The 26,839-nt window shown below is 36.8% G+C and overlaps 1 protein-coding gene and 1 long non-coding RNA gene across 5 annotated transcripts; one reads left to right on the top strand and one right to left on the bottom strand.

The window, feature by feature from the left end:
- Nucleotides 1–3,537: 3,537 nt before the first annotated feature.
- LOC141367201 (uncharacterized) lies at nt 3,538–8,467 on the top strand. Its single transcript, XR_012371430.1, has 5 exons — nt 3,538–3,639; nt 5,847–5,999; nt 6,763–6,896; nt 7,096–7,143; nt 7,248–8,467. It is a non-coding gene; the product is annotated as an uncharacterized lncRNA (long non-coding RNA).
- A 667-nt stretch (nt 8,468–9,134) lies between these two features.
- Nucleotides 9,135–26,288, bottom strand: LOC141367202 (NACHT, LRR and PYD domains-containing protein 12). Of its 4 annotated transcripts, XM_073871847.1 has the most exons (14): nt 26,222–26,288; nt 25,512–25,592; nt 21,779–21,892; nt 21,371–21,484; nt 20,926–21,039; nt 17,892–18,018; nt 17,532–17,751; nt 15,692–17,453; nt 15,338–15,511; nt 14,651–14,824; nt 14,406–14,573; nt 10,152–10,325; nt 9,901–9,947; nt 9,135–9,802 (listed from the first exon to the last, which is right to left on the bottom strand). In XM_073871847.1, exons 2-14 carry the CDS (start codon nt 25,571–25,573, stop codon nt 9,282–9,284), a joined length of 3,771 nt encoding a protein of 1,256 aa, XP_073727948.1. In that variant the 5' UTR covers nt 25,574–25,592; nt 26,222–26,288; the 3' UTR covers nt 9,135–9,281. The 4 variants fall into 4 exon arrangements, with proteins under 4 accessions (XP_073727948.1, XP_073727949.1, XP_073727950.1 ...); XM_073871848.1 differs by lacking the exon at nt 21,371–21,484; XM_073871849.1 differs by lacking the exon at nt 21,779–21,892 and having other exon boundaries at nt 26,222–26,270.
- Nucleotides 26,289–26,839: the final 551 nt, after the last annotated feature.

The following is a 26,839-nucleotide window of genomic DNA, read 5'->3' as shown; positions in this document are numbered from 1 at the left end:
ATTATCGTCATTGCTGGAGTGCAATTTGCTGGTTCTCCTGCAGGTGACCTTGTAACTCTGTTGTCTTACGATGCACTTATGAATGAACGATTACTCCAGAGCACTCGTAGATCTACGATGATTTTCAAGTGCTACTTAAGTTACGAAGCTTTTGGGAAACGGCCAGTAATTTTAAGATGATTCGTACGATCGTTTTTACGATCAACTTAGCCTTACGATGCTTTTGGGAAACCCGGCCCTAACCTGTTTTTTTGAGTCGTGTGGTCATTTAATAGCCGTCCGAATCCACATCTCTGACTTTTTTAGTGCAAAAGTTATTATGCACATCATTTTAGATAGCTGCAACTCATTGCATCAGTCTTTCTTTGTATGCATTTTAAATATTGAGTGCATTTTAAACATCTTAACTGAAATGATAAGAAGTATATAGAAACAAAGTTTCATCATCGACCACTACAGTGCCAGCTGATATAAATAAAGAAAATCACGAAAACGTTTAAATGTCTATCGAGTTTATAATTCGAAACACCTAAACACCGATAACTCGAAACACCTATTATATATGAAGAGTTTCATTGCAAACCGAGATAAATCCATTTTTTAACATTTTTGTCAAAACATGTTTATTATTATGTTATCATGTTATTATTTTGTTTTATGGTGCTACTTAGCTGTATTTTTTTAAATTATGAAGGTTTAAATCAAAACAAACCAACTGCAGTTCAATTGAAATTAATTGGAATGCACACCCAAAAAACGAGATTTCTGAACAATTAAAAATAACGGTGGTTATCTCGTTTTGCAACGAAACTCTTCATATATATTAGCAATATACAACCAAAAACATCCAAAAAGGGCTATAGCCTATTTGTTACATGCTTTTAAAATTTGTATTCACATAACATGCCATCATAACATTATTTCTTTTTTATTTAACTTACAACTGCTGAATATGAAAGTGACGGATATAAAAGTGTGACGGCAGGCACAAAAGTGTGGCAGGTAGCGAGGCAGGCACGTAAAAGTGTGGAAGATAGCGAGGCAGGCATGTAAAAGTGTGGCAGGTAGCGAGGCAGGCACATACAAGTGTGAAAGGTAGCGAGGCAGGCACGTACAAGTGTGAAAGGTAGCGAGGCAGGCACGTAAAATGGTGAGAGTTAGCAAGGCAGGCAAATAAAAGTGTGACGGGTACACCGGCAGGCACGTAAAAGGGTGGCAGGTAGCGAGGCAGGCACGGAAAATGGTGACTGGTAGCAAGGCAGGTGGCGGGTACACCATCAGGCACGTAAAAGTGTGACAGGTAGCGAGGCTGGTGTGATGGGTCGACTGGCAGGCGTAAAAGAGAGTGACGGGTAGCGAGGCAGGTGTGACGGGTAGCGAGGCAGGTATGGCGGGTCGACTGGCAGGCGCATAAGAGTGTGGCGGGTAGCGAGGCAGGTGTGACGGGTAGCGAGGCAGGTATGGCGGGTCGACTGGCAGACGCATAAGAGTGTGGCGGGTAGCGAGGCAGGTATGGCGGGTCGACTGGCAGGCGCATAAGAGTGTGACAGGTAGCGAGGCAGGTGCGGCGGGTAGCGAGGCAGCTGCCCCTGCCACGCAAAGATTTTACCCCTTCTGAGTTTTTGTTAACAGTAGTCGAACACGAATTCACACAATAGGTGTATTCGCGCTGCGGAGACCGTCTGATGTATTAACTGTCTGTTACCTCAAAACTAAAATCGAGTGTAGACTGCTCTGTATGCTTTTTAATTACTCTTGCAGTATTTGATGTCATTCGCAAGCAGTTCAAATGCATTACTTTATAATACACAGACTTAGGGGTGGTCGATAAACCGGTAGATATGATAAACCAGTAGAAATTTGTCAACCGGTAGAGATTTTGGACTATCGGAAAATAAATGTTTAAAGGCATTGATTTTATTGTTGCTGTTATATCATTGCTCATGCTGACCACTCTTTCCTTTTTACAGAGAATGAGGTTGATGGTGAAACAATATATTGTGGCCTTACAGAGAACTTATTTGAAGGCTTCTTTAAAAAACAGGCTAAAGCCCTATTCGCACGGGATTAGTATTACCTGGTGACCTCTAGTGATTTGTAATAATTACAGAGGTTGTCTGTGATCTTAATCCCGTGCGAATCGGCCATGTCTGTAATTTGTAAAGTAAAAATTCCTCCGCAAATGACCTACCATATTTCGCCGAACACCGAGGTCCTCTGATAATATTAGTCCCGTGCGAATAGGCATCTCTGTAATTTGGCCAGCATTTGTTACCAGTGAGCCTTTTTTATTTATTTATTTTCTCAGTTTTTGCGCCTCTCGCACTGCAGCTGTGAAGCGCACATACAGAGACACATCCCTTCAATTTTTTTGGCTTTCATTGTGAAACTTGATTAGTATATTTCAAATTTTAAACTTCGAATCAGTCTCTCTCGTCCATCTTGATGACTAAAAATAAGCAGAACTGTCAATATTTGCGATCTCTAAGTTTAGGTGGAGCTATGGATGTCGTGGTAAAGGAATTTCATTTGCGGTGATTTTGCGTGGCTTACTAACGTGGTATACCTTGTTTATTAAAATAAGATTATTACTTAAATCCAGAACAACGAGATGCACTGAGGTAGAACGCAGGGTGCTATCTTTCCCCTATGAGAATATATATATTATATTAAAGAACATTGTTTAGGCTTGAAGGCAATACATATTAGGACATTTTCAATTTGTATCTATAACGTTTGAAATTAAGTTGTAAGATCATTTTTAGTCATTTGGCTTTTTTCATCATTTCAGAACAAGCTTAACTGCTATTCATAATAACTTATATTATATTCCGTGTGTTCCTTGGTTGAAAATATGTAGAAATATATGCGAGTAAAAAAGTACAGAACAAAAACATTTAGCTCACGTGGAGCGAACGAAAAGCCGTTAATAAAGCAGACTCTCCGTAGAGGACGTGCTGAAACAGTCGAGTCGCCAGATGATCATGATGTTAATGTTTCACGCAGATATTGTTGATGGAAAAACTTGCATATCTAAATGCCCAGGCGAGAGTCAAGTGTTCAGTCAGTTAATACACAGCCAGACGTTACATTGGCTGCTGCCTCCTCGTCCACGGAGCGGAGAAATTCGGTTTTTATTAAAAGCGGTTTTAATGCTGGTAAGCAATCATATTTTGGCGCCTTGTATTTGTGTTGATCAGATAGTTAAAAGTAATTTTAATCTTTAAAACGGCATCTAGAGGCAGAGGACGCTAATTCTGTCATCTCAGTTTCACTTCTTTCCCCACACGTTCACTCACTGTATGATTTAACGAAATATGATTTGGTAAAGGTACCTTTTACAGCATGTCGCGGTGTTGCGTGATAGTGTTATGCAAAGCCTCAACATTATATCAGGGAGATAAGTCAGTAAATTTGAGTGAAATCACAGGCTTTGCTTATCCCGTGCGAACCGGCCACACGAAACTCAGACGTAGGGAGGTAATTTCTAAATCACACAGGGTCCCCAGGTAATACTAATCCCGTGCGAATAGTACATAAGTTTAACAAATTTGCACGTGAGATGAAGGAGGTGGTGACAATAACTTAAGAAGAACCAGTGCCGGCAGAGAACTATCAAGATACTTCATCTACTGAAATGTAAGTAGTACTGAGTATTGTGTATCTTATTTTCATTCCCCCCCCCCCCCCCGTTTAGTGCTTAAATGATGTATATATTTTTTTGATGGCCAATGCTGATATCTTAAAAGCAGGGTGTCTTTCTATATTTACTTTCCATAAATTTTATGTGCTTGTATATCATTTACATTTCAGAAATTGGTGGATTTGGTTTATGCATGTTTAAAAAGTAACATGTCAAAATCTCTTTGTTGAATTCCCTGTGGCCAGTTGCATAAACATAGTTGTAAAGTTAAAGGTGCAGTATGTAATTTTTAGAAGGATCTCTTGAAAGAAATGAAAAATAATACACAAAACTATATTATCAGTGGTGTATAAAGACCTTTTAAAATGAACCGTTATGTTTTTATAAAATTGGAATGAGACGTTTTTATCTACATACATCGAGGGTCCTCCTACATGGAGGTCCATTTTGTGCCACCGTGTTTCTACAGAAGCCCTTAATGGACAAATACTTTTACTAAGTTGTCTCTGATGATGAAATGTTTGTCTGGTGGTGGCTATCGTAGCTACTTCATGCATTTTAAAAGCGAGGGTTGGGCAGTGGACTGAGCCGTTGGTTGTCATTCGCAACTTCACCACTAGATGCCGCTAAAATTTACACACTGCACCTTTAAGACTGTATTTTAAGAACTAGTCTGATCAACTAGCTTAGACCAGTCTACCTATTTATTAGAGATGAGCCGGATACTCGGCTGAAACGAGTATCCGGTACGGATAAAGCACTTCTGCCGAGTACGAGTATTATACGAGTAATACGAGTCAATATCTGTGCTCGGATTAAATGAAAATCATCATTGGGTAGCTGATTGTGTCAGCGTTCTGTGATAGGCTAGTAGTAACAGCGCCGCCCCTCCCCTACACAAATACAGATGTATTGTGTTGCTGTGAGTCCCGCAGCTCCGCTCTGCTCATTCACACACAGAAAAGCTCTCTGTCTCTCTCCCTCAGTCACTCGGGTTCGCGGTTCTTTTCCGTTAAAGTTTAGGGTTTCTTTAGCTTTTTACTTCGGGTTGTAACGTTCAAATACGTACTAACCAGCAGAGTTCTGGTAAACGTGGGTTCGTTCAGACGTGAATGGGACGCGCATCGCGTCTCTGCCTGTCGGAGATTTTTTCTTCTTTTTTTAAACCTTCAGCTGGGAGCTGTCTGTGTCCCGCTCTGCACACTCACAAACAGAACAGCTTTCTGTCTCTCTCTCCCTCAGTCTCTCGGGTTCACGGTTCTTTTCCATTAATGTTTAGGGTTTCTTCAGCTTTTTACTTCGGGTTGTAACGTTAATACATACTAACCAGCAGAGTTCTGGTAAACGTGGGTTCGTTCAGACGTGAATGCAACTCGCATCGCGTCTCTGCCAGTCGGAGAATTTTTTTCTTTTTTAAACCTTCAGCTGTCTCTAACCAGTAATCAGACACTGAGTGTCTGGCACGTATTTGCTGTATTTCATACAAAAATAAAGGTATTAAGCTATAATATAAATATTACAAATTAATTTAAGCTACACACTCTCTCTCTCTCTCTCTCTCTCTCTTGTCAGCTTTTTCTCTCTGACACTTTTTTGCTGTATTTCATAAAAAATAAAGGTAGTAAGTTAAAGTTAGTGTTATAAATATTACAAATTAATTAAGCTACACACACTCTCCCTCTCTCTTCCTCTCTCTGCCAGTCATCAAAGTTTTTTTTTCGTTTTAATCATCAGCTGGCTTTAACCAGTTTTTTTTTACTCTGACACTTTTTGCTGTATTTCATAAAATATAAAGGTAGTAGTGGTATAAATAACAAATAATATTACAAATTAAGCTACACACACAAACAAACACTCTCTCTCTCCCTCTTATGATCAGTGATACAGAAATATAACAATTTCTGATCAACCCATATATTAATTGCATGCTTAAAATAACATACCGGTTAAAGCCCCGCCCATTTCGAGACAAACCCCGCCTACTTCCGGGTTAGGCCACACCCACTCCGAGTACAGATACAGATACAGATAATTCATATGGTTTACAGATACAGATACAGATACAGATAATTCTGTACTCGCCCATCCCTACTATTTATGTAACATTCTTAAAACAGTTATGTTCAGTCATGAAGAAAAATACATGACAAGTCTGTTATGCAGCTGACCACTGATCTATATAATTTCCCCCCTCATGTGTTAGCACACTTGGCACCAATCCCTCAAACGGAAATTTAAAGCTGAACGTGCACCTCTGGTCCATGATGAGGTGAGAAAAAGTAAAGACAAGTTTGGGTGCATAAGACTGAGGCCCACTGAACAATCTTCACCAGCGTGTCACAGATCTACTTATGGGGTAAGTGAATTCATTTGTAGTTCAACAAGTTTATTAGTCAAGGGCCACAAATATTTGACATAGGGTATGGGTATATATTGTGGTTAGGGCTGCACGATAAATTGCATGCGATACCACGCGCATCACGTCAGTAATGCCGGTTCCTTGATTAGTATTAAATCGCCAACAGCTGCTTTCAGATGGCGCGACATTAACTGCACAGAGCCGTAGTTCCCTGACAAGCTGGGCCATACCGGATACATATCGCAGGCGATACGTCCGTGATAATGCGAAATTGCCCCGATTGTCAGTGACCTACAGCTCTGTGCAGTTAAAGCTGCTCCATCTGAAAACAGCTGATGGCGATTTAATACTAATCAAGGAACCGGCATTACTGACGAGATGCGTGTGACAAACACATGCGATTTATCGTGCAGCCCTAATTGTGGTATGAAAAACTAAAGAAATTTTCACCTCAATCTTTCTAAATGTCATTGGAGTTATAATTTTGTCTGTGAGTGCATTTTCTTAACCATTTTCTTTTTAATCATAAAAATGTATAGGTTGGTGTGGTTTGAAGTAAAATTTGTGTTTCTTCTATTATTATAATTAGGCACATTTTATTTGGTTTTAACAACCGGAGATTGTTGTCAATGGTGAGGATGCATCCTCTATTCAGGGTCATGTAAATGTAAATGATAATGGAAAATATGAAAATATTAAAATTTGAATTTATTTTGAAATTGTATGTTCGTGTAAACTTTCTCTTTCTTTTAATTTTCAGTTGTGTGATGAAGTTGACAGAATGCATTCAGCTTAAGCCAGCGCTTCAGGGAGGGCTTTACCAGTCTTGTGCCAAAGGTGCTTCACTTCCCAAAATCTACAAAGCAAGAGTTGAGATGCTTGCAGATCTACCAGGTTCGGACCAATTTTGTTAATTTGTAATGTGTTATGCTCATCAAGGCTAAATATTATTTTCAAATAGGGTTGGGAATTAATTTTTTGTTTGTTTGTGGTTTCGGTTTTGATTTGCTTTTAATTCAGTCCAATATAAAATTATAAAATTAGCATTCTGTATTTGCTTTCTGAAGAATAATTTAATACATTTTTACAATAGATGCTGACTTTCGTGCGACTCTCACATCCTTAAAGAGAAAGCAGAGAGGTATGGTACAGTTTGTTAAACTTGTAATGCTCTGATTGATACATTCTGTTCTGATAAATGGTGCATTTTTTTACTAATAGGTGTTTAACCTTTTTATCTTACAGTGTGATGCTGATACTCCATACCCAACTATACAGTTGGTTGAAACTGACTGGAAAACGGCTTTTTCCAAGAGGGTTAGAGTTCTTGTCAAAGTGGATCAGGTGGAGGTGTGTCAGGGAATGGGAGTTGAAGAAGGGATACAGTAATTGCAGCTTTCAGTGCTTACTATGTTTTCAACTTGGCTTATCCACCCTGCATGAAGAATACACTCACCTTCTTGCAGCATGCCATAGTTAAGATCATTAAGGTGGGTGGCAAGCCCCTTCCAACAACTGTCACCCGAATGAACAATATCCTGTGCTGAACATGCCACAACATTATACTGCACAAGGTGCAGAAGAAAAACCTTCACCTTAAAGAAACTAATTCACCTACATGTTGGTATGGTTCACAACCACAAACTAAATTTCAATATCATATGTGGACTAAATAGCTGTAAGTCATCTTTTACTGTATACAAGTCTTTCAGATGTCATGTCTATCATAAACACAGGAAACTTGAAAGTGAAGGGTTCGAGGTAATAGTAGATGGTATTAAACAGACTATTCACGGCGTATAATTACCAGTGGTGTATGATTCACACTTTCATGCATACACAATCAAAGTTGACCCTGAGTGGAGTTTTATAAAACCAGGGCAAGAGATGGACTTCAGGCCCTTGACACATACTCTCTTGATGATAAAATGTTTGTGATTCTCAAGAATATTTAAGAAGTTCAAATGAATTGTGTAGTACATGTGTAGTTGTGTGAAATGTGTGGTGGTGATAAAATGTTTTTTAAAAAATTTAAGAGTATAAAGTTAATGAATTGTGTACTGTTGTGGAAAAAAACAACTGCTTTGTGATTTTAAGGAAAGAAAATTTGAGACTTAGTACTGTTTTGAAGTACTGTTTACTTTAATGTTATGTTTTATATAAAAAACTAAATGACCTGTTGTACTTCTTTTGAAAAAAAAGCTTAACATGTGATGCTTGCTGTTTAAAACTGTATATTTAAAAGTGTATTAACTTTTGATCCTGCTATGAGACATTTGTAATACAGTGCTTAATGTTCATATGAAAAAATGTGAGGATTTTTAAAAATATTTAATAAATGTAATAGAACAGCATTTTGGCCTTTTTAATGTGCTGTACAGTCTAGAGTACAAATTTGCCATTGTAAGGTACAAAAGGTTTGTCACTGGGGCAGTACCCTTAAAAGCACAAATTTGCACCTTTTATGAAGGTACATTATGGTACCATTGGAGTACAGGGTACAATGAGTGTACCTTTGAGGGTACTGCCCCAGTGACAAGCCATTGTACCCCAAAAGGTACAAATTTGACACTTTTTTTCTGACAGTGTACTGTACAAACTGTACATTCTATTCCCTCACCCTAACCCAAACCCTATCCCCAAACTTTCTTCTACTTCATATTTTCAATTAACATCATGCTGTTTGATTTATAAGCTTGTTTCCTCATGGGGACATCAAAATGTCCCCACAAGGTTAAAAAAACTTAACTGGTATTCCTATCTTAGTGGAGACAATTGGTTCCCACAGCGACACACACACACACACACACACACACACACACACACACACACACACACACACACACACACACACACACACACACAAAGTATATATTGCCTCAGAGTTGTTTCCAGCCATGTGGTATTCGTCCTGTAGATTACCACAACGTGGACATGAACATAAAGATTATACATATATATATTTTTTAAATATCTTAAGTTATTACAAACATTTACTGCTATACAACTGTTTACTTTACAAAAACCTTATAAAAAATAGAACTAAAATGTTTCAAATATGTATTGTAAATAATCATATGTCTCCTTAATTCCATTACATTTCTCTATAAAGAACTGAAAACGACATAAAGATTTCCTGAAATGTATATTTATGAAACTTTTTTCAATTCTGAACATTTTTGACCAAGCTTCTCACATACAAAATAACTTGTTTCACATCAACAGTACATCTAATAATTATACAAAACACGTAGCCTCTGCAACCCTGCTTCACTCAGTTTATGTTGTCTTCAACAGAGTCACTGAGGAATCAGGGAGAAAAAAAAACCCTGCATATAAATCATCAGTAAATGTTGTGTGTAGTGTGTGCAGGTGAATGAGTTTGCTGTTACGAATGCTATAATATGTCAAACTTCCAGCTTCCCGGTCAACATAAACTGCTATTTTGGTGGACTTGGCATTGACAGGGAATTTACATGTAATCTCATTATTTTGAAATAGTTTCAGTTTACCATCCAGACAGTGAAGAGCAGGGAACTTGTTATTAACTCCCATTATTGTCTGTGTTCGATCAGAACTCTTATAGGCCACACCAACTGCAACTCCACCAACACACTCCATTTGAAAGTAACAGCGCCCCCTTATAGGCTCTCTGCACATAGCCTGTGGATAAAGTCTGTATCTGTTGGGATGATCAGGATACGGCTGTTCAACTCTACTTTCTGACACTGTCAGATTATCTTCAGACAGTGACAGACGTTTGTGTATTACGTTTGGATCCACTGTGAGCTGACAGGCATCTGGAAAAACATAAGTAAATGATTTTAAATTAAAGCACTTGTCTTTTAGCCTATATTCTTTTGTTTATTCTGCACAATATTTTGCACCAGACACCTACATTTCAGCAGACCTAGTTTCATCCGACACTCTCCACCATTCTCAAGACTAGGGAGGAATTAAAACAGACACATTAACATAATAGTTCATTTGTAATTACTAAAGAAGTTGCATACAAGTAATACAGGAAAACAAATGTATTAAGAAATGTATCAATCCCTCTCTTTAACAAGCATTCTTCAGAATGCATTGGTTTGCTGACAAATTGCAGGTAATAGTAGAATATTCTGTAACCAAGTCAAGAGCACATACTGCAGTTTCTCCAGTTTACACTTTGAATCTTGTTGTTTAGTAGTGAGCAGTTCAATCCCAGAGTCTCCAGGATGGTTGTAGCTCAGATCAAGCTCTCTCAGATGATGAGGGTTTGATTCCAGAGCCGAGGCCAGAGACCTGCAGCCCACTTCTGTGATCATACAACCTGACAATCTGCGGACAATTTTAAAAGGCAGAATAACATAAGATGAGCAGTGACACCTGTACAGAGTTTCTGTTTATTTATCTCATGATACAATACCCTCACAGCGACCAATTAAAAATAAAAAAATTTGGTTAGGCTTTTACAATAAAGTTTCATTCATTAACATTAGTTAATGCATTAGCTAACAGAAACTATGTACAGTAAATAACTACAACATTGATACACTAGATAGTTGTTCATTGTCATAGATTAAAGCCACAGATTTAATTGTTCATAGATTAAAAAATGCTGCAAAAGTATCATGTGTTGTTAGTTCAAGTAAACTAATGTAATGTAGTGCAAGATTTTTTTGGGGGGAACTGCTATAAGAATCTCTTAACCAGAGATGTAAAGAACCTAAGGTATGTAAGGATCACCTAGCTTTCATAAGTCCCAAACTCTAGGCATAAGAGCTCCATTAAAAAGGCTTGCAAATCACCCATTTTACTTACATTAGGGGTAGTAAGAAGGGAGTTTTAGAGAGAGAGAAAGAGAGAGAGAGTAAAGGTTGGTTGATTTGAGCGGCTCAAAGGGGGTCTACGAAGAGCCCAATGGACTGAGGAGAGGCTCCACAAAGGAACTGACCAGGGGCGAGGAGGATTTATTCTCCAAGTGCCCTTATGGAAATTAGTGACTATGTCATGTTTCCCAATCGACTAGATGGCTACAGGTGCATGATTTGTCACTATGGCCAGCAAGTGAATTATAAGAATGGATGGGTAATGGCTAATGTCAAACAGCTCCTGTCAGTAAAGTGAGGATCAGTGCCTCACTGGTATTTCCCACAGGACTTCTTGGTCTGGGGCCTCCTTGGTGGTTTCTATACAAGACCACAGCCATTTTGTCAGGTCAGACGAGGACATGATGGTCCCTGGTTAGGGCTGCACGACTAATTGAAAAACAACCGAAACCGAAATTCAGAATCTTTAACCGACCCTATTTTATCATGTTGGTTATTTTTGGCTTTTAATCCTGTTAATAGACGGGTTGCACGGCGACATCCTTAACTGGTTGTGCGTGCAACCGAGAGGCAGAAAGAAGAGACGTGCATTGTGTTGTAGGCTAGTAGCTGTGTCTGTAAGTCAAAATGCCAAGGACCTATTGCGTGGATAATAGTACCAACAGAGTCATTGCTGGGTGCCTGATGTTAACATACCAGTAGATGCAACTATTACGTTACTAGCCTAACATTATAATTCATACATGTATCGCAGTAACACTGCAAAAATAAAGACGGAAAAACAGATCCAACTAAAATCAAGTTTTATTTATATAGAAACAATAAAGAACGCTTCAATACTTAAGGTTGTTGCAGTAGCGGATAAGCTCACCAAGCGGGCTTTCTGCCTCCTGGATGCGCGCGCACCCTGCAATGTTTGTAAACTTGCAACCCATCTATACTTTCCCTTTACATACTACTGCATGTGAGGTTATGTGGCTCCGCCCCATCCAGTCAGTAGCATAGAGACACATGGAGGAGAACTCAAACACTGTCTTAACTGAGCAGGTCATCTAGTGCTAAAGAAAAACGAAGTAGTCGCGCATGTCGAGCCCCCGTGATAAAACTACGGAATGCGCGATCGGGTTTTTACCGCAAATTTGCATGACGCATGAAAGTTTTATTTCACCAGCGCTCAGTTGAGTCTACCGATAAGTCTACGCAGCCCGAGTAAAGTCAACACATACCTCAGAACCGCGAGAAGACACGGGCAAGCAGGTTTAATCAGACATGGCAGAGATGAGAGAGAGAGAGAACGGGAGAACTTCTAGTCTACATTAACACCAGAAACATTATAGATGAAAGTAAAGGTCGTATACAGCAGTGCCCAGTTAAGGAAAACTGAATAGAAGACAAGAAACGTCATGTGGGTTATATGAATCTTTGGTTCATAAGTTCCTATTCTGAAAGTTTCATCAGTGCATAATAACATGTGCAGCAAGTCTATTTAGTATTTTTCAGTAATGCAGTTATTTTGGGGAAAATGGGAATAATAGCATTGCAGGCTGATTTAAGGTGTGCCCTCCTAAAAAATTTTGTCAGGGGGTACAGTGCTCATAATAACAAAAAAGTTAGTGTGGAGCTCTGAATTACTAGACTTAAAAAAAAAGTTATTTAGAAACTTGCAGTATACAGTAAACTAAAATGTGACTGTTTTCATTTCAAGCAATGTGTGCTTTGATTTCAGTTGAATTCAAAATGTTCAATAAAAAACCTTAACAACTAATACTTTCCTCTTCACTTAATTCTTTTAAAATCACAAAGATAACAACAAATGCCCTTTCAATAGAAAACTATATCCCATCTTTAATATCTGAGCATGTTTAAAATACAAACCATGCCAGTGAACTATGAGGCAAAAAATAATAATAATCGCTCTTTAATCGTAACCGATGTCAAATGTTAAATTAACCGAGTTTTAGATTTTAGGTCAAATCGTTTAGCCCTATCCCTGATCAGAACTCTTTAAGTGCCAGGATCACTGTCATCATCTCTATGCAGTTGATATGCCAGTTGGTTACCATGGTCATCCACGAAATGAGGAGATTTCCAAGTGGCCAGGGCTCTGATACAGCCTCTAATGGGCACCTTGAGCAAAAGCAGGCCCAAATTCGGGACCCTTGATTTTAGCCAAAGCTGGAACAAGTGCATATGTAGCAGGCTGCCGAGGCCCAGGAGCCTTTGGAAAATCTTGAGGGAAATAGAACTCCCAATTTTAAATGAGGCCTCTAGGGTCCGTAAAGTCTGGAATCTGCACACTTGGTGAAGTTGTGAGGTGCAGGGACAGCCTGAAGGGCACCCTTGAATGCAAATCTTAAGAGTGGCCTGTAAAGGGTGCTACTGAGATGTAAAATTGCACGTTTATCAGACAATCCAACATAAAACAATCCACCAGGTGGATTTGCACAAGGATTGTTTTAATCTCAATCAGACAAATCTAACTGAAACCCCACAAGCCTTTTTTTTTTTAAGTTGCCCGCCAGCATTTTTTGTGATTTTCACAAAAGTTTCACAAAATGCCTTCCAGGAAATGTTTCTTCTAAAAATATATAAACAATAGCAAACGAAAAGAACAGACCCTCTGCTTCCAAAACGGGGAAAAAAAAACCGTTTCATCCTATCTATATATTTTTTTCTGCTTATAAACTCTTAAATATGGGTATTTTTATTCCAAAATAAAAATGTTTAGCAGAAAGCTGAAATAATTGCATTTTTGTGAAGGAATTATGTTAGAGATCCGATTCAGAACTATTATCAAAACATACACAGAGTATAAAATGTATACGTTTTTTGCTTTATTTTTTTCTATAAATTGGGTACGGTCTTGTGGATAATCACAGTATTACAGATAACCATAAAACCTCATCAGCAACACGTTTTTCATACAATTTTTTTTATTAATTGACGAGATAACTCATTAATGGCGGGGAAAGAGTTAATAATTCAATCTCAGAAAGATAAACATAAGTAAAACTTGGCAAGGAAGGCAATAAAACCAGTGGGGAGCAAATTTAATCCGCTACTTTCACTTCCACCAATAATTCACTTCTAAAACTATACACAAATCTTTGTATGGCAGATGAACATCTCCCTAAATCTTGCCAATTGGTCTGTGCAGTGCTGCATGAAATCAAACTCACCTATGATTGGTATATATTTATACTGCACACACATACTATATAGAATGTGCTGTTTTAATCGTCAGGCAGTAGATATTTCATTTGATTTAGACGCAAATAACGTGTGGCATGATTTATATATAGTTTGAACAGGAAATGGTGTGTGAACCCAGTATTGTGAACCCATTAGTGAGTTAGCATTCCAGTGATTCCAGCTCCCTTTGGTGGTCGGAGGAGTGGGTGCTGGGCTGTGTTACAACTACTCATTTAAACGGTTCTGCAGTGTGACAATTTATTAAGTTAAGCATTTGTAAAATATGTTTGCACAAATTACCTATGAAGACAACTCGTTAACTTGAAATAATTAAAACTACTTTAACTGTTGTCAACTACCCTTAGCACATTGGCCATATCATTGTAGTTGCACTTACCCCAGTCTGTCTATTCTACATTGTGGATCTTTCAAACCAGTTGAGAGCTTTTCCACACCTGAATCCTGCAGGTCATTGCATTTCAGTTGTAAATCAATCAGATGTGATGATTTCAGAACTGATGCTAGTTTCTCACAGCAAGACTCTGTAAGACCACAGCGCTTTAACCTGTGAAAAGAGACCTACTGTATTAGACATACCAAACCGGCCAAATGATGAATCTAATCATTATCACAAATACTTACTTTAGTATCTCAAGTCTACAATTTGGACTCAATAGTCCATCACAGAGATCATTCATTCCTTTATCACCTATCTCATTGTAGCTTAGATTCAGTTCTCTCAGAGAGGAGTTTGTTGACTTGAGAGCCATGCCAACATCTTTGCAGGATTCTGAAGGGAAATTACAGCCAGCAAGCCTGAAATGCAAAATCAATAACTTATACACAAGCATCTACTGTATTTGCAATGTTACATGTCTGCTTGTCTGTCTTGTTTTTAATTTTGCAAACTCTTATTTTTAAGTTGTTCTAGTTCTGTATATATATTTAGCCCCGCTGCTAGATATGGTTTGCCAATCAACGCAGATGTCACCCTACAAAGCTTGGGGGGCAAAGTCAGAGCCCTCCAGGACCATGCTGATGGAAGCGAGAGATAATTGGTGTTTAGATTATGGAATCAGCTTGTATTTTTAAGCAAATAGAGTGATGCCAAAGATAGTATAGTACATTATATACCGATAAACTGATCTTATAAACACCAACATTCTTTGCTGGTTGTTAGATTTGAAATGCTGGAAAACAAGTTTGTTGGCATTTGGTGTCAGATCAATGTGAATTAGCCTGAATGCAGCACCCTTTCATTCAATCTATTATTATCTATTACATTTTAAGAATAGTGTTAATTGATTACAACACATATTTACTACTAACCTTAACTTTTGTAGTTGGCAGTGTGTACTGTTTAGTCCAGACAAGAGGGCATTTACTCCAGACTTTTCAAATTTATTGTTGTTTAGAATCAGTTCTCTCAAGGGTGAGTTCACTATTGTTAAAGCTGAGGCCAGTCTCTTACAGGATTCAAATGAGAGATTACAGCAATCCAACCTGTATGGATAAAAAAAATCTTAAATTCATCTCCCAAAGAACAGAGAAAGCCATGTGGAACTACACAACTGTTAGTAAATAATGACTGAATTTCCATTTAATGGGTAAAAGTGTTTACAGGAACTTCAGTATCAGACTGCATTAATGTAAATTATGCGCAGTAAACATGAATGAACTAACCTGGCTATTTTGCAGATCTTGAGAACTGGTAGCAGTCTTAGTTGGTTTGCTGTTGATGTGTGGAACTTCTTCATGTCAAACTCCTCTAACTCCTCTCCTGATGTCAGTAAGACATAAGCCAGTGCAGACCACTGTTCTGGGTCCAGCTCATTACCTAACAGTGTTCCTGATTTCATTGCAGACTTAATTGTTTTTACAAGAGAGTTGTCATTCAGTTCAATTAAACAATGAAACAAATTGATGATTCTTTCTGGTGATAATTCCTGTTTGATCTTCTCATTTATATAGTCTATCATGATTTCATTTGTGCAAGGTTCAGTTAAACCATCTTTCCTAAGATCTTGCAGAAGAGTTTGGTTAGGATTAACTGAAAGACCCAGAAGAAAACGCAAGAAGAGGTCCAGATGTCCATTTTCACTTTTTAAAGCTTTGTCCACTGCACTCCGTTGTAAATTTGTAAGTTTTGACTTTAGCAAATATTTGGCAAGAACATTGTTTACATCATTCACACATGCAAAGTGAGCATATACTGCTGCAAGATATTCCTGAAGGATCAGATGCACAAAGCTGTAGTTCTTTTCCCTGTACAATCCCAGCTCCTCTTTGAAAATCACTGTGCACATTGAGTACTGCGAGACTTTATTGACATCAATGTCACAGTTTCTCAGATCATCTTCAGTGAATGTATTGCTGCTCTTCTCCAGCTGCTGGTAAGCCAGTTCTCCCAGTTTCAAAATCAATGTTTTGTCAGATGCAGAAAGTTTCTTTGGGTCTTCTATGTTGGTTCCATTAAATTTCTTATCCTTGAGACTGATCTGAATCAACAGGAACTGAGTAAACATCTCTGTCAGAGTTTTGGGTTTTTCATGAGAGTTTCCATTACTCACCATGTTTTCTAGCACAGTGGCTGAAATCCAGCAGAATATTGGCATGTGGCACATAATGAAGAGGCTTCGGCATGATTTGATGTGAGTAATGATTTCATTCGCCCGTTTCTGGTCACTGATTTTCTTTCTAAAGTATTCTTCCTTCTGACGGTCATTAAATCCACAAATCTCTGTAACTCGATGGACACATTCAGGAGGGATCCGACTGGCTGATGATGGTCTTGTGGTTATCCAGAGAAGAGCAGAAGGAAGCAGATTCCCCTTGATGAGGTTTGTAAGCAGAACATCAACAGATGTTTCCTTACTTATATCAGAGCAGTGATCATTCTTAATAAAATCAAGTGGATACTGACAGACGTCTAAACCATCAAGAATGAAAAGAGCTTTTAAATCTGGAAGATTTGCTTCTTTTAATTCTGGAGCATATTGATGAATCAGTTGTAGAAGACTACAGCTGCCCCTTTTGCGGTTGATGTCTCGAAATGGTAAATGGATGATGATTTCAATGTCTTGGTTTGCTTTTCCATCTGCCCAGTCTAAAATGAACTTCTGCACTGACACATTCTTTCCAATTCCAACAATCCCCATTGTCATCACTGTTCTGATTTCTTTATCTTGTCCTGGCAGAGTCTTGAAGATGTCATTACAGGCCCATGAAGTTTCTGGATTGGTTCTTCTTTGTGAAATCACCTCATTCCTCAACACCTCATGCTCATTATTTATCTGTCCACTTGCACCCTCAGTAATGTAAAGATCTGTGTAGATCTCATTCAGCAAACTTTGTTTAGCATAAGAAGAATTTCCTTCATTTATCTGTTGACACTTCTGCTTCAGGTTTGCTTTAATGGCCTCAGTGATCTTTTGTAGAGGATTTGCTGAGTGAAAGTAGATGTGTAGGAGTCAATAGTTTTGAAGTTCATAGGATGAAATCGATAAATAAAAAATAGCCTTACCATTATCCAAAAAGTAATATGTGACCCTCCATGCTCCCTCTCCACCAAAGTACTCCACTATTTTCTCAGCAACATCAGAGACAGTAAGCTCCTCTGCATGATTTCCTAAGCATTCTGGGTATTGCTCACTTAGGTCTTTTTTGAAGGTTTTGAAGTCCTCTGGCCCCATGTTCCCCACAACACGAAGAAGCAGAGACTGACTGTCTGGTACATTTGATAACTGTATTCAAAACAGAAAGATGTTATATCACATGGTAACAATCCAACAACAGTCATTATTTACCATACCCCCAGTTCCAAGAGGTTAATATTTTGAAATATACTGGAGGAACTGAACAGATATTTTCAATAAAAACTCACCAAACCATAGCCTTTGCTGGGGCCACAGTGTCTTTTCTCAGCACAGACGTTACATCTGGGCTGCAAACGCAAGCTTTCAGCAGGTACAGACTCCATGTGCTCAGGTAATACTTGTGCTTCCAACTCACTACAGCAAAATTGAACTTTAATCAATCAAGTTGTTATTTCTTAATATCAAATTATTTAGTTGTACATCAAATAAACTGCATGTTTTGGTGCAACACAACAGTTATAGTACATACAGACATCATAGACACAATATTATATACAAATATAGTTACATAGTTATTTAAAGGGGATGTCTAATGCTATTTTATGACTTAATTACACATAGTTGGATTTTCATGCTAAACATGGGCAAAGTAAAAAACAAAATTGTATGACAGAGTATTTCTGTGCCAAATACACACCTTCAAGGTTTCATTAAATTTCGGAATGTTTTTTGGCTATGGCCCTGTATGTCATTATAAAGGGTGGAATTACTTGAATGAGCACTTCTTATAAAAAAATAGAAAGTGTGATTTATAATTATACAACAGTTCTTTCTGGTTCTCGAATCTGATTGGCTAAGAGCTATGCGATATTGTGCTGATAACGGCACTGTAACCGCTTCACCTTTCGTATTATTCCGCCACCTAGTGAATGGAGGTCCTAAGCAGGCTCATCTCTGAATGGAAAAACACAGACGCGCTGTTTGAATCACTCTCCGTGTGTCTCATTAGTTTACTAGCTCATAAATCAGTCTGTGAATCCCCAATCGGAAGTTATTATTCCGTCAAAGATCAGCGCTCTTGGATGTTACGTTAAAGTTAATGGGAGAAATGTCTTGTCACATCGTGTGGATGATTAACACTTGGAAAGAGGAATATAAACACTCGTTTTTTTCTGGAGCTATATCTTTTATCAGAACGCGAAAACACAGTGGAACTGCAGGTGAGCACCGCAGCTTTTAAATGTGGACATTGATCATTTACTTTATCGTGACGTGACTATTAAAACATGTTATGAGATATCGCCACTGGTATATTTATAAGCAGCATGCAAAAACATCTCTCTGACACTTATAAAAAAACGTTTTGTATAGTACTGACAAGAACAAAGTTTAATAATAATAATCGAGTGCTCGTATCGCGTTAAGAATAAATTAGAAAGCAATAGTAACGTTATACAAGTATAGTTGTATTAACTTTTACCTCGCGCCAAAACAATAACAACACAAAAGACACTAAACAGAATAAAAAAACAAGTAATAGTTTGATCATGACACCAAATACTGCAGATTTGATCTCATTTTGACGATCATAAACAAACAAGGCCAACATGAGAGCCAGGGAATACCTGTCAGAGATGTAGCCCAGAGAGGGCGGTGGTCAGCGGGGCGCGTGAACACTGACGTCCGCTCATGCTTTGGTTCTCATTCGTACCCAATCTCACTAAGCAAACGTTCAAACAGGCGCTATCTTTACTAATCGACTGCAGATTTAAATATAATACATATACATTCTCGACTGAACTAATCTTAAAACTACACTTTGTGACCAAGAAACGGTAATATAAAGTAACGGCTTTTCCGTCCATTGAGTTGTTATGAGCTTCAAAGCAGCCGAAAGTTTTACCTGTCATTCTGGCCGCCCTCAAATCCGTGGCGGAAGAAGTAGTTCTCAAACAAAGAGGCTTTTAAAATAACTCCGTTGTTGTTTTCTAGTTTTCGTTTTTCAAACGTGTGCCGTCGAACTGTTGTATAAAAGCAATATCGCTCTCGGAGTCGTGTGATAAAGCTCTATATCATCACGGCTGTGATTGCCTCTGGCACTCGGCCTGCGGCCTCGTGCCTCTGGCCTAATCACAGCCGTGATGATATAGAGCTATATCACACTCCTACTCGAGCGATATTGCTTAAATATAACCTTGTTCATCTTTCCAAAGAACCCAGTGTTAAGGCAACCAGTTTGGCCCAGTTTTTTGGTTGATTGGTAAGTAAAACTGCATTAAATGTCTGTGTTTTGTTGGCAATCACAACAGAACAACACAAACGTATAGAGAATCAAAAGTTATCCAGGGGGTTTTATGTGTGTTGCGTGTTGCAATACTACATTGTAGATAATCAAGATAAATAGGAGATCAGCAGAAGCTTTGTTTGTTATGTATCTATTATATATATAATATGAAGAGTTTCGTTGCAAAACGAGATAAATCAATTTTTTAACATTTTTGTCAAAACATGTTTATTATTATGTTATCATGTTATTATTTTGTTTTATGGTGCTACTTAGCTGTAAAGTTATGAAGGTTTAAATCAAAACAAACCAACTGCAGTTGCATTGAAAAAACGAGATTTCCGAACAATTAAAAAAACGGTGGTTATCTCGTTTTGCAACGAAACTCTTCATATTGTATATAAAAATATTTATATACAATAAGTTAAGTGTTAAAAACATTTACAGATGCAGAAAATATTATAGAATATTTCTTGGCAGGAACGCCACTAGCAATTTTGGTCCCTATAAAAGAATATAAACTATTAAACATAACATTTTGCATTTGCTGACCAGTATTACAATAATATTTTTACTTCAAGTAGGCTACTGTTTAGTAGATTTTACATTTTAATTCATAAAGACATTTCTGTTTGGTGAAAAACATCAACATATTAATCATATTAGGCTAATATGTTGTAGCAGGGCAATATTGGACTTCCACAAACACATTTTTGAAGATTCCTAAATATCGTTTGTTATTATTATCGGCAAAATCCTAGGTTTTATCCAGATATGTTTTTTGCCAATAGCGCACACCCCTAAGTGCTAGTGTTAAACAAATTTAATTAAGTGCAAACATCCATCCATCCATTCATCCACTTCTTCGGGATAACTGCTATGTTTCATTAAACTAAACCTTCACTGAATCTCTTAAGTTTATTGCTTCAGGAATATTCAGATCATTCAGACTCAAAAACATAGTTGATCTTTCATGTATATTTTTAAAAGGGAACAAAACATGGACAGCATCATTTAATTGTTTGTTTAAAACAGACCTGTCAATGTCTCTCTGTGGTTCATTGCTGAAGTATATTGGTTGAAGAAGTGATTCTTCACTCTTCAGAGACAGATGTGATGATGTGGGAGAATCTGATCTCTTCTGTTTAGTTCTAAGAATAAAAAAAAACAGAATATTTGTCACATGCAAATACATGTTTAGATTAGACTCAACTTTATTGGCATTCTTCAGAGTACATGTTCAGATCCAATAGAATGCATTAGATTGCTTTTTTACATCCATTAAAATGTTCTATCTATCTATCTATCTATCTATCTATCTATCTATCTATCTATCTATCTATCTATCTATCTATCTATCTATCTATCTATCTATCTATCCATCCATCCATCCAGACTCAATAACATAGTTGATCTTTCATGTATATATTTAAAATGGAACAAATATGGACACCATTATTTAATAGTTTGGTTATGTCAGACCTGTCTATGTCTTTCTGTGGTTCATTGCTGAAGTATATTGGTTGAAGAAGTGATTCTTCACTCTTCAGTGACAGATGTGATGATGTGGGAGAATCTGATCTCTTCTGTTTAGCTCTAAGAATAAAAAAAAACAGAAAGAATATTTGTCACTTGCAAATACATGTTTATTAGATTAGATTAGATCAAACTTCACTGTCATTGTGCAGAGTGCAAGTTTAGGTCCTATGAAATGACTACATTGCATTTCTCTATTCATTAAACATGCTCATATCTATATAAACCTTCACTGAATCTTTGAAGTTTATTGCTTCAGGAATTGATCCTTCTATAGACTCAATAATGTAGGTGATCTTTCAAGTATATTTTTAAACATGGACACTATAATGTATTTGTTTGTTTAAAACAGACCTGTCTCTGTCTCTCTGTGATTCTTTGCTGAAGTATATTGGTTGAAGAAGTGATTCTCCACTCTTCAGAGACAGATGTGATGATGTGGGTGAATCACATCTCTTCTGTTTAGTTCTAACAAATAAAAATAGACAAAATATTTATTTCAATCAGATTTATATATATATATATATATATATATATATATATATATATATATATATATATATATATATATATATATATATATATATATATATATATATATATGAAGAGTTTGGTTCCAAAACGCAATAAACGCCATTTTTGAAAAAAATGAGTTACTGCCAAAATCAGTATTATTTCAGGTCAGTACTTAAAAGTAAATAATTAATTTTACGCAAAATCCAATACCCGCCGTGATATTCTGTCATCTTTTCTCCCTTTTTTCCCAAAATGCGACAAACGCCACTGCTCCTTTTTTACAGAATGCAACAACTCCATTTCTGATATTACAGCGGACCATTCACGCAATGTAAACAAACATGGCGGCGCGCTGAGTACACGGAGTCCTAGTTTTCCTCATCTACTTTGTACTTCGTGATCAACAAACAAAACAAAATAATACTTTAATAGCATTGCCAAACCTGTGATGGTTTTCTGTGACGGGAAAGAAGCCATCAACAGCTAATAATTTCAGCGAGAGGCACTCGGTTGCTTGCTCTCCAGACAGCATCAAGCTTCTCATGCTAAAACATTGTGTTCTTAATATAACAAAGTAAGTGTTTTGGTTAATGCCATTAATGTTTATTTTTTAATCATTGTATACCACTAGTCAACTAAATAAATATAAAATGGTAAAGATGAATGCACATTTATACATTGATTTAATAGATTTATAGCATTTTGAAATAAAAAACTGTCATGGATTTATTGCATTTTGTGGAAAAAAGAATTCGTTTTTATAATAAATCTTTGAAAATCAAGTTATGGATTTGAATTTTTTATGTTTTTATAACCTAAAGATGCTATGTGAAAGTTTGTAACAGAAAATACTGGTTTTCATCTTGTCACTTTCTTGGTATAGAAAACACGTTTTTACCGAAATTTGTCAAAATGGATTTATTGCGTTTTGGAACCAAACTCTTCAAATATTTATATTTATATATATTTATATATAATATATATATATATATATATATATATATATATATATATATATATATATATATATATATATATATAAGCAATATCGCTCGAGTAGGAGTGTGATATAGCTCTATATCATCACGGCTGTGATTAGGCCAGAGGCACGAGGCTGTAGGCCGAGTGCCGGAGGCAATCACAGCCGTGATGATATAGAGCTATATCACACGACTCCGAGAGCGATATTGCTTTTATACAACAGTTCGACGGCACACGTTTGAAAAACGAAAACTAGAAAACAACAACGGAGTAATTTTAAAAGCCTCTTTGTTTGAGAACTACTTCTTCCGCCACGGATTTGAGGGCGGCCAGAATGACAGGTAAAACTTTCGGCTGCTTTGAAGCTCATAACAACTCAATGGACGGAAAAGCCGTTACTTTATATTACCGTTTCTTGGTCACAAAGTGTAGTTTTAAGATTAGTTCAGTCGAGAATGTATTTGTATTATATTTAAATCTGCAGTCGATTAGTAAAGATAGCGCCTGTTTGAACGTTTGCTTAGTTAGATTCGGTACGAATGAGAACCAAAGCATGAGCGGACGTCAGTGTTCACTCGCCCCGCTGACCACCGCCCTCTCTGGGCTACATCTCTGAAAGGGATCCCCTGGCTCTCATGTTGGCCTTGTTTGTTTATGATCGTCAAAATGAGATCAAATCAGCAGTATTTGGTGTCATGATCAAACTATTACTTGTTTTTTAATTCATATTTAGTGTCTTTTGTGTTGTTATTGTTTTGGCGTGAGGTAAAAGTTAATAAAACTACTTGTATAACGTTACTATTGCTTTCTCATTTATTCTTAACGTGATACGAGCACTCGATTATTATTATTAAACTTTGTTCTTGTCAGTACTATATAAAACGGTTTTTTATAAGTGTCAGAGAGATGTTTTTGCATGCTGCTTATAAATATACCAGTGGCGATATCTCATAATATGTTTTAATAGTCAGGTCACGATAAAGTAAATGATCAATGTCCACATTTAAAAGCTGCGGTGCTTACCTGCAGTTCCACTGTGTTTTCGCGTTCTGATAAGAGATATAGCTCCAGAAAAAAAACGAGTGTTTATATTCCTCTTTCCAAGTGTTAATAATCCACACGATGTGACAAGACATTTCTCCCATTAACTGTAACGTAACGTCCAAGAGCACTGATCTTTGACGTAATAACTTCCGATTGGGGATTCACAGACTGATTTATGAGCTAGTATACTAATGAGACAAACGGAGAGTGATTCAAAACAGGGCGTCTGTGTTTTTCCATTCAGAGATGAGCCTGCTTAGGACCTCCATTCACTAGGTGGCGGAATGATACGAAAGGTGAAGCGGTTACAGTGCCGATATCAGCACAATATCGCATAGGTCTTAGCCAATCAGATTCGAGAACCAGAAAGAACTGTTGTATAAATATATATATATATATATATATATATATATATATATATATATATATATATATATATATATATATAGAGCAACCCATCGCCAAATTCCGATTTTGCGTGCATATGATACGCCAGTCCTTCCCATTCAGTTATATGGCGAATCGTTTCGTGACGTTTTATTTATTGTTTTCTCATTTGTTTTCTGTTTTTTTTTTTACCATTTTCGCTTGGGTTTAGGGTTAGAACAACTTTTTATTATATAAAAATGACATCCTAACCCAAACCCCAACTCTAACCCCAACTCCAAGCGACCATGGCTTAAATATAGATAAAAACACAGAGAAACCTGTATATTAAATAACCTGCTTAAACAAATACAAATTTAACAAGACTTCAAGGCAGAGTCCTGACAATATGCACGCAAAATCGGAATTTGGCGTATCTATTGCACAATAATCACACTGCGTGTCATTTGTACGCATCTTGGTGAGAACGGGTAGATATATATATATTCTATATATAACATCTAAAAAATAAACAAATAAAAAATTGTTCAGAGGCAGATTATAAATATAAGTATAATAAGCAGGCTGTTTTAAAGTTTATTATAAGTGACACACTTCCTGTGGCCAGCTGGTGATGCTATGCCTGTGACTTACAGTAACTACCTCAATAAAGTAAGATTTCTCTCAGATATCATAAAAAAATATTTTAATTTGTGTTCCAAATATAAACGAAGGTCTTATGGGTGGAACAACATGAGAGTGAGTAATTCATGACAAAATTTCATTTTGGAGTGGATTAGCCCCTTTAATGAAGTTCTACACTTACAGTAAGTTTGTTTGTTCCTTTCAATCATCTCAAGCTTAAATAAGCAGCCACCTACATAATGATAGTGAGCATCCCTCCTCCCTGATGACATTTTTTATAACTAAATAACACAATAGGTTTTCAAACTTATTCTTTAGGACAGCTAAACAAATTCATCCTGTTTACAAAAATGTAAAAAAAAAAAAGGTTATTAACCCAAACATGTATGCATTATAAACATTAAGTAGCCTATTATTTACAACATAAAGTTAATTTTAAGTAAACTAAATTGTTAATATTTAAAAATAATATTGTAATAGACACTAAACTAAACAGTATCAGTTAAAAGCATATTAATCCTGAAATGTGACTCACAGTTCAGACTGAGTGTCCTCTGCTGGACTGCTTCCACAGTCCTGCTCTCCAGGCGAGCTCATTGGGACTCAATTGAGATTCCTGTCAAAATATAAGATCTTCAGTTAATCAACCGCTTTATTCCACATTTTCTTCTTTTCCTTGTCAGTCTCCGACGCGCGTCCACGAGATCATACAAAGCATACGCGTGCGCTTATAACGATCGCATGCGACGCATGAATACTCCGCGCTCCCATAAAAACAATACAAGTAAATGCTGCTTTTAACTACATACTTTTAGCACTATTGCCAGTTTCTGCATTATTAGTATGAGTATAGCTTCGTGTTATATCATGTTTAGTTGTCTAGAGTCTAGTCAGTTTTGTCGTTTAACTTCTGCTTAACTGAAATACAAACATACATTTATCGATCAAACAGAATCGTAAAACACTCAAATAACACTGAGATTAACAGAGAAGCATACATGTAAACTGTTCTTAAGTGCATGTTGTATTTTATTCACTTTCTCTAACCCAAATAAACAGACATGTAAACATAATGTCTTATTATCCAGGTCAACCCATCAAAAAAAGAGAAAGAAACGATTTACGATTTCATGATTAAACAGTTACATTAAAAAGTATATTTATTGCTTGATTAAACAAATAAACACAATAACTTATATTGCCCGGTGATTAAATTATTATTAAATTTTTTCCTTAATAACTTACCTTACGTCGCTAACAACTTTTCTGCTTTCACTTTCATTTTGTTTGTGTCGCAGCACTAAATTTAAAAAAAATGGCAGGAGACATTTCTTCACCAATCAGAAACTGTTGCGCAAACAGTAACCAGTTGTCACTTCCCTTATACTTAAAGAACTGTTAATATTTGAATAGTCCGATTTTTTAGTGTATCTGCTCTTGCAAGTTTCCACGATCACCTGAAAAGTGATTTATACATATTTTTCTTTTTTTTCTTTATGGAAACGAAGTAAGAATAATTGTAACCGTGCAATAAATAATAGTTAGGTACCTTGGGGGGGGACCCTGCATTATTTGACAGAACATTTCACATATCTTTGGAATGCTGGAATTCTTGTGATTCGAATAATGTAACCCATTTTACAATACAATCAACACAGCAGGTACAATTTGTGTTCTTTATAGGCATTTTTTTTTAGCCTTTTTCTGGAATTTTAAGGGGTTACGTCATTAGATATAACCAGGGCTTGACATTAACTTTTTTGCTCACCAGCCAAAGTGGCTAGTTGTTTTCCAAAGTTACTAGCCACTCAGCATTTTCACTGCACTCTTAGAAATGAAATGTTGTATTTAATTAAGTAAGTT

This window comes from Misgurnus anguillicaudatus, chromosome 10 (assembly GCF_027580225.2).
Source record: "Misgurnus anguillicaudatus chromosome 10, ASM2758022v2, whole genome shotgun sequence".
Lineage (NCBI taxonomy): Eukaryota > Metazoa > Chordata > Actinopteri > Cypriniformes > Cobitidae > Misgurnus > Misgurnus anguillicaudatus.
The sequence above is the reverse complement of the archived record's forward strand: the minus strand, read 5'-3'. Positions and strand labels throughout refer to the sequence as shown.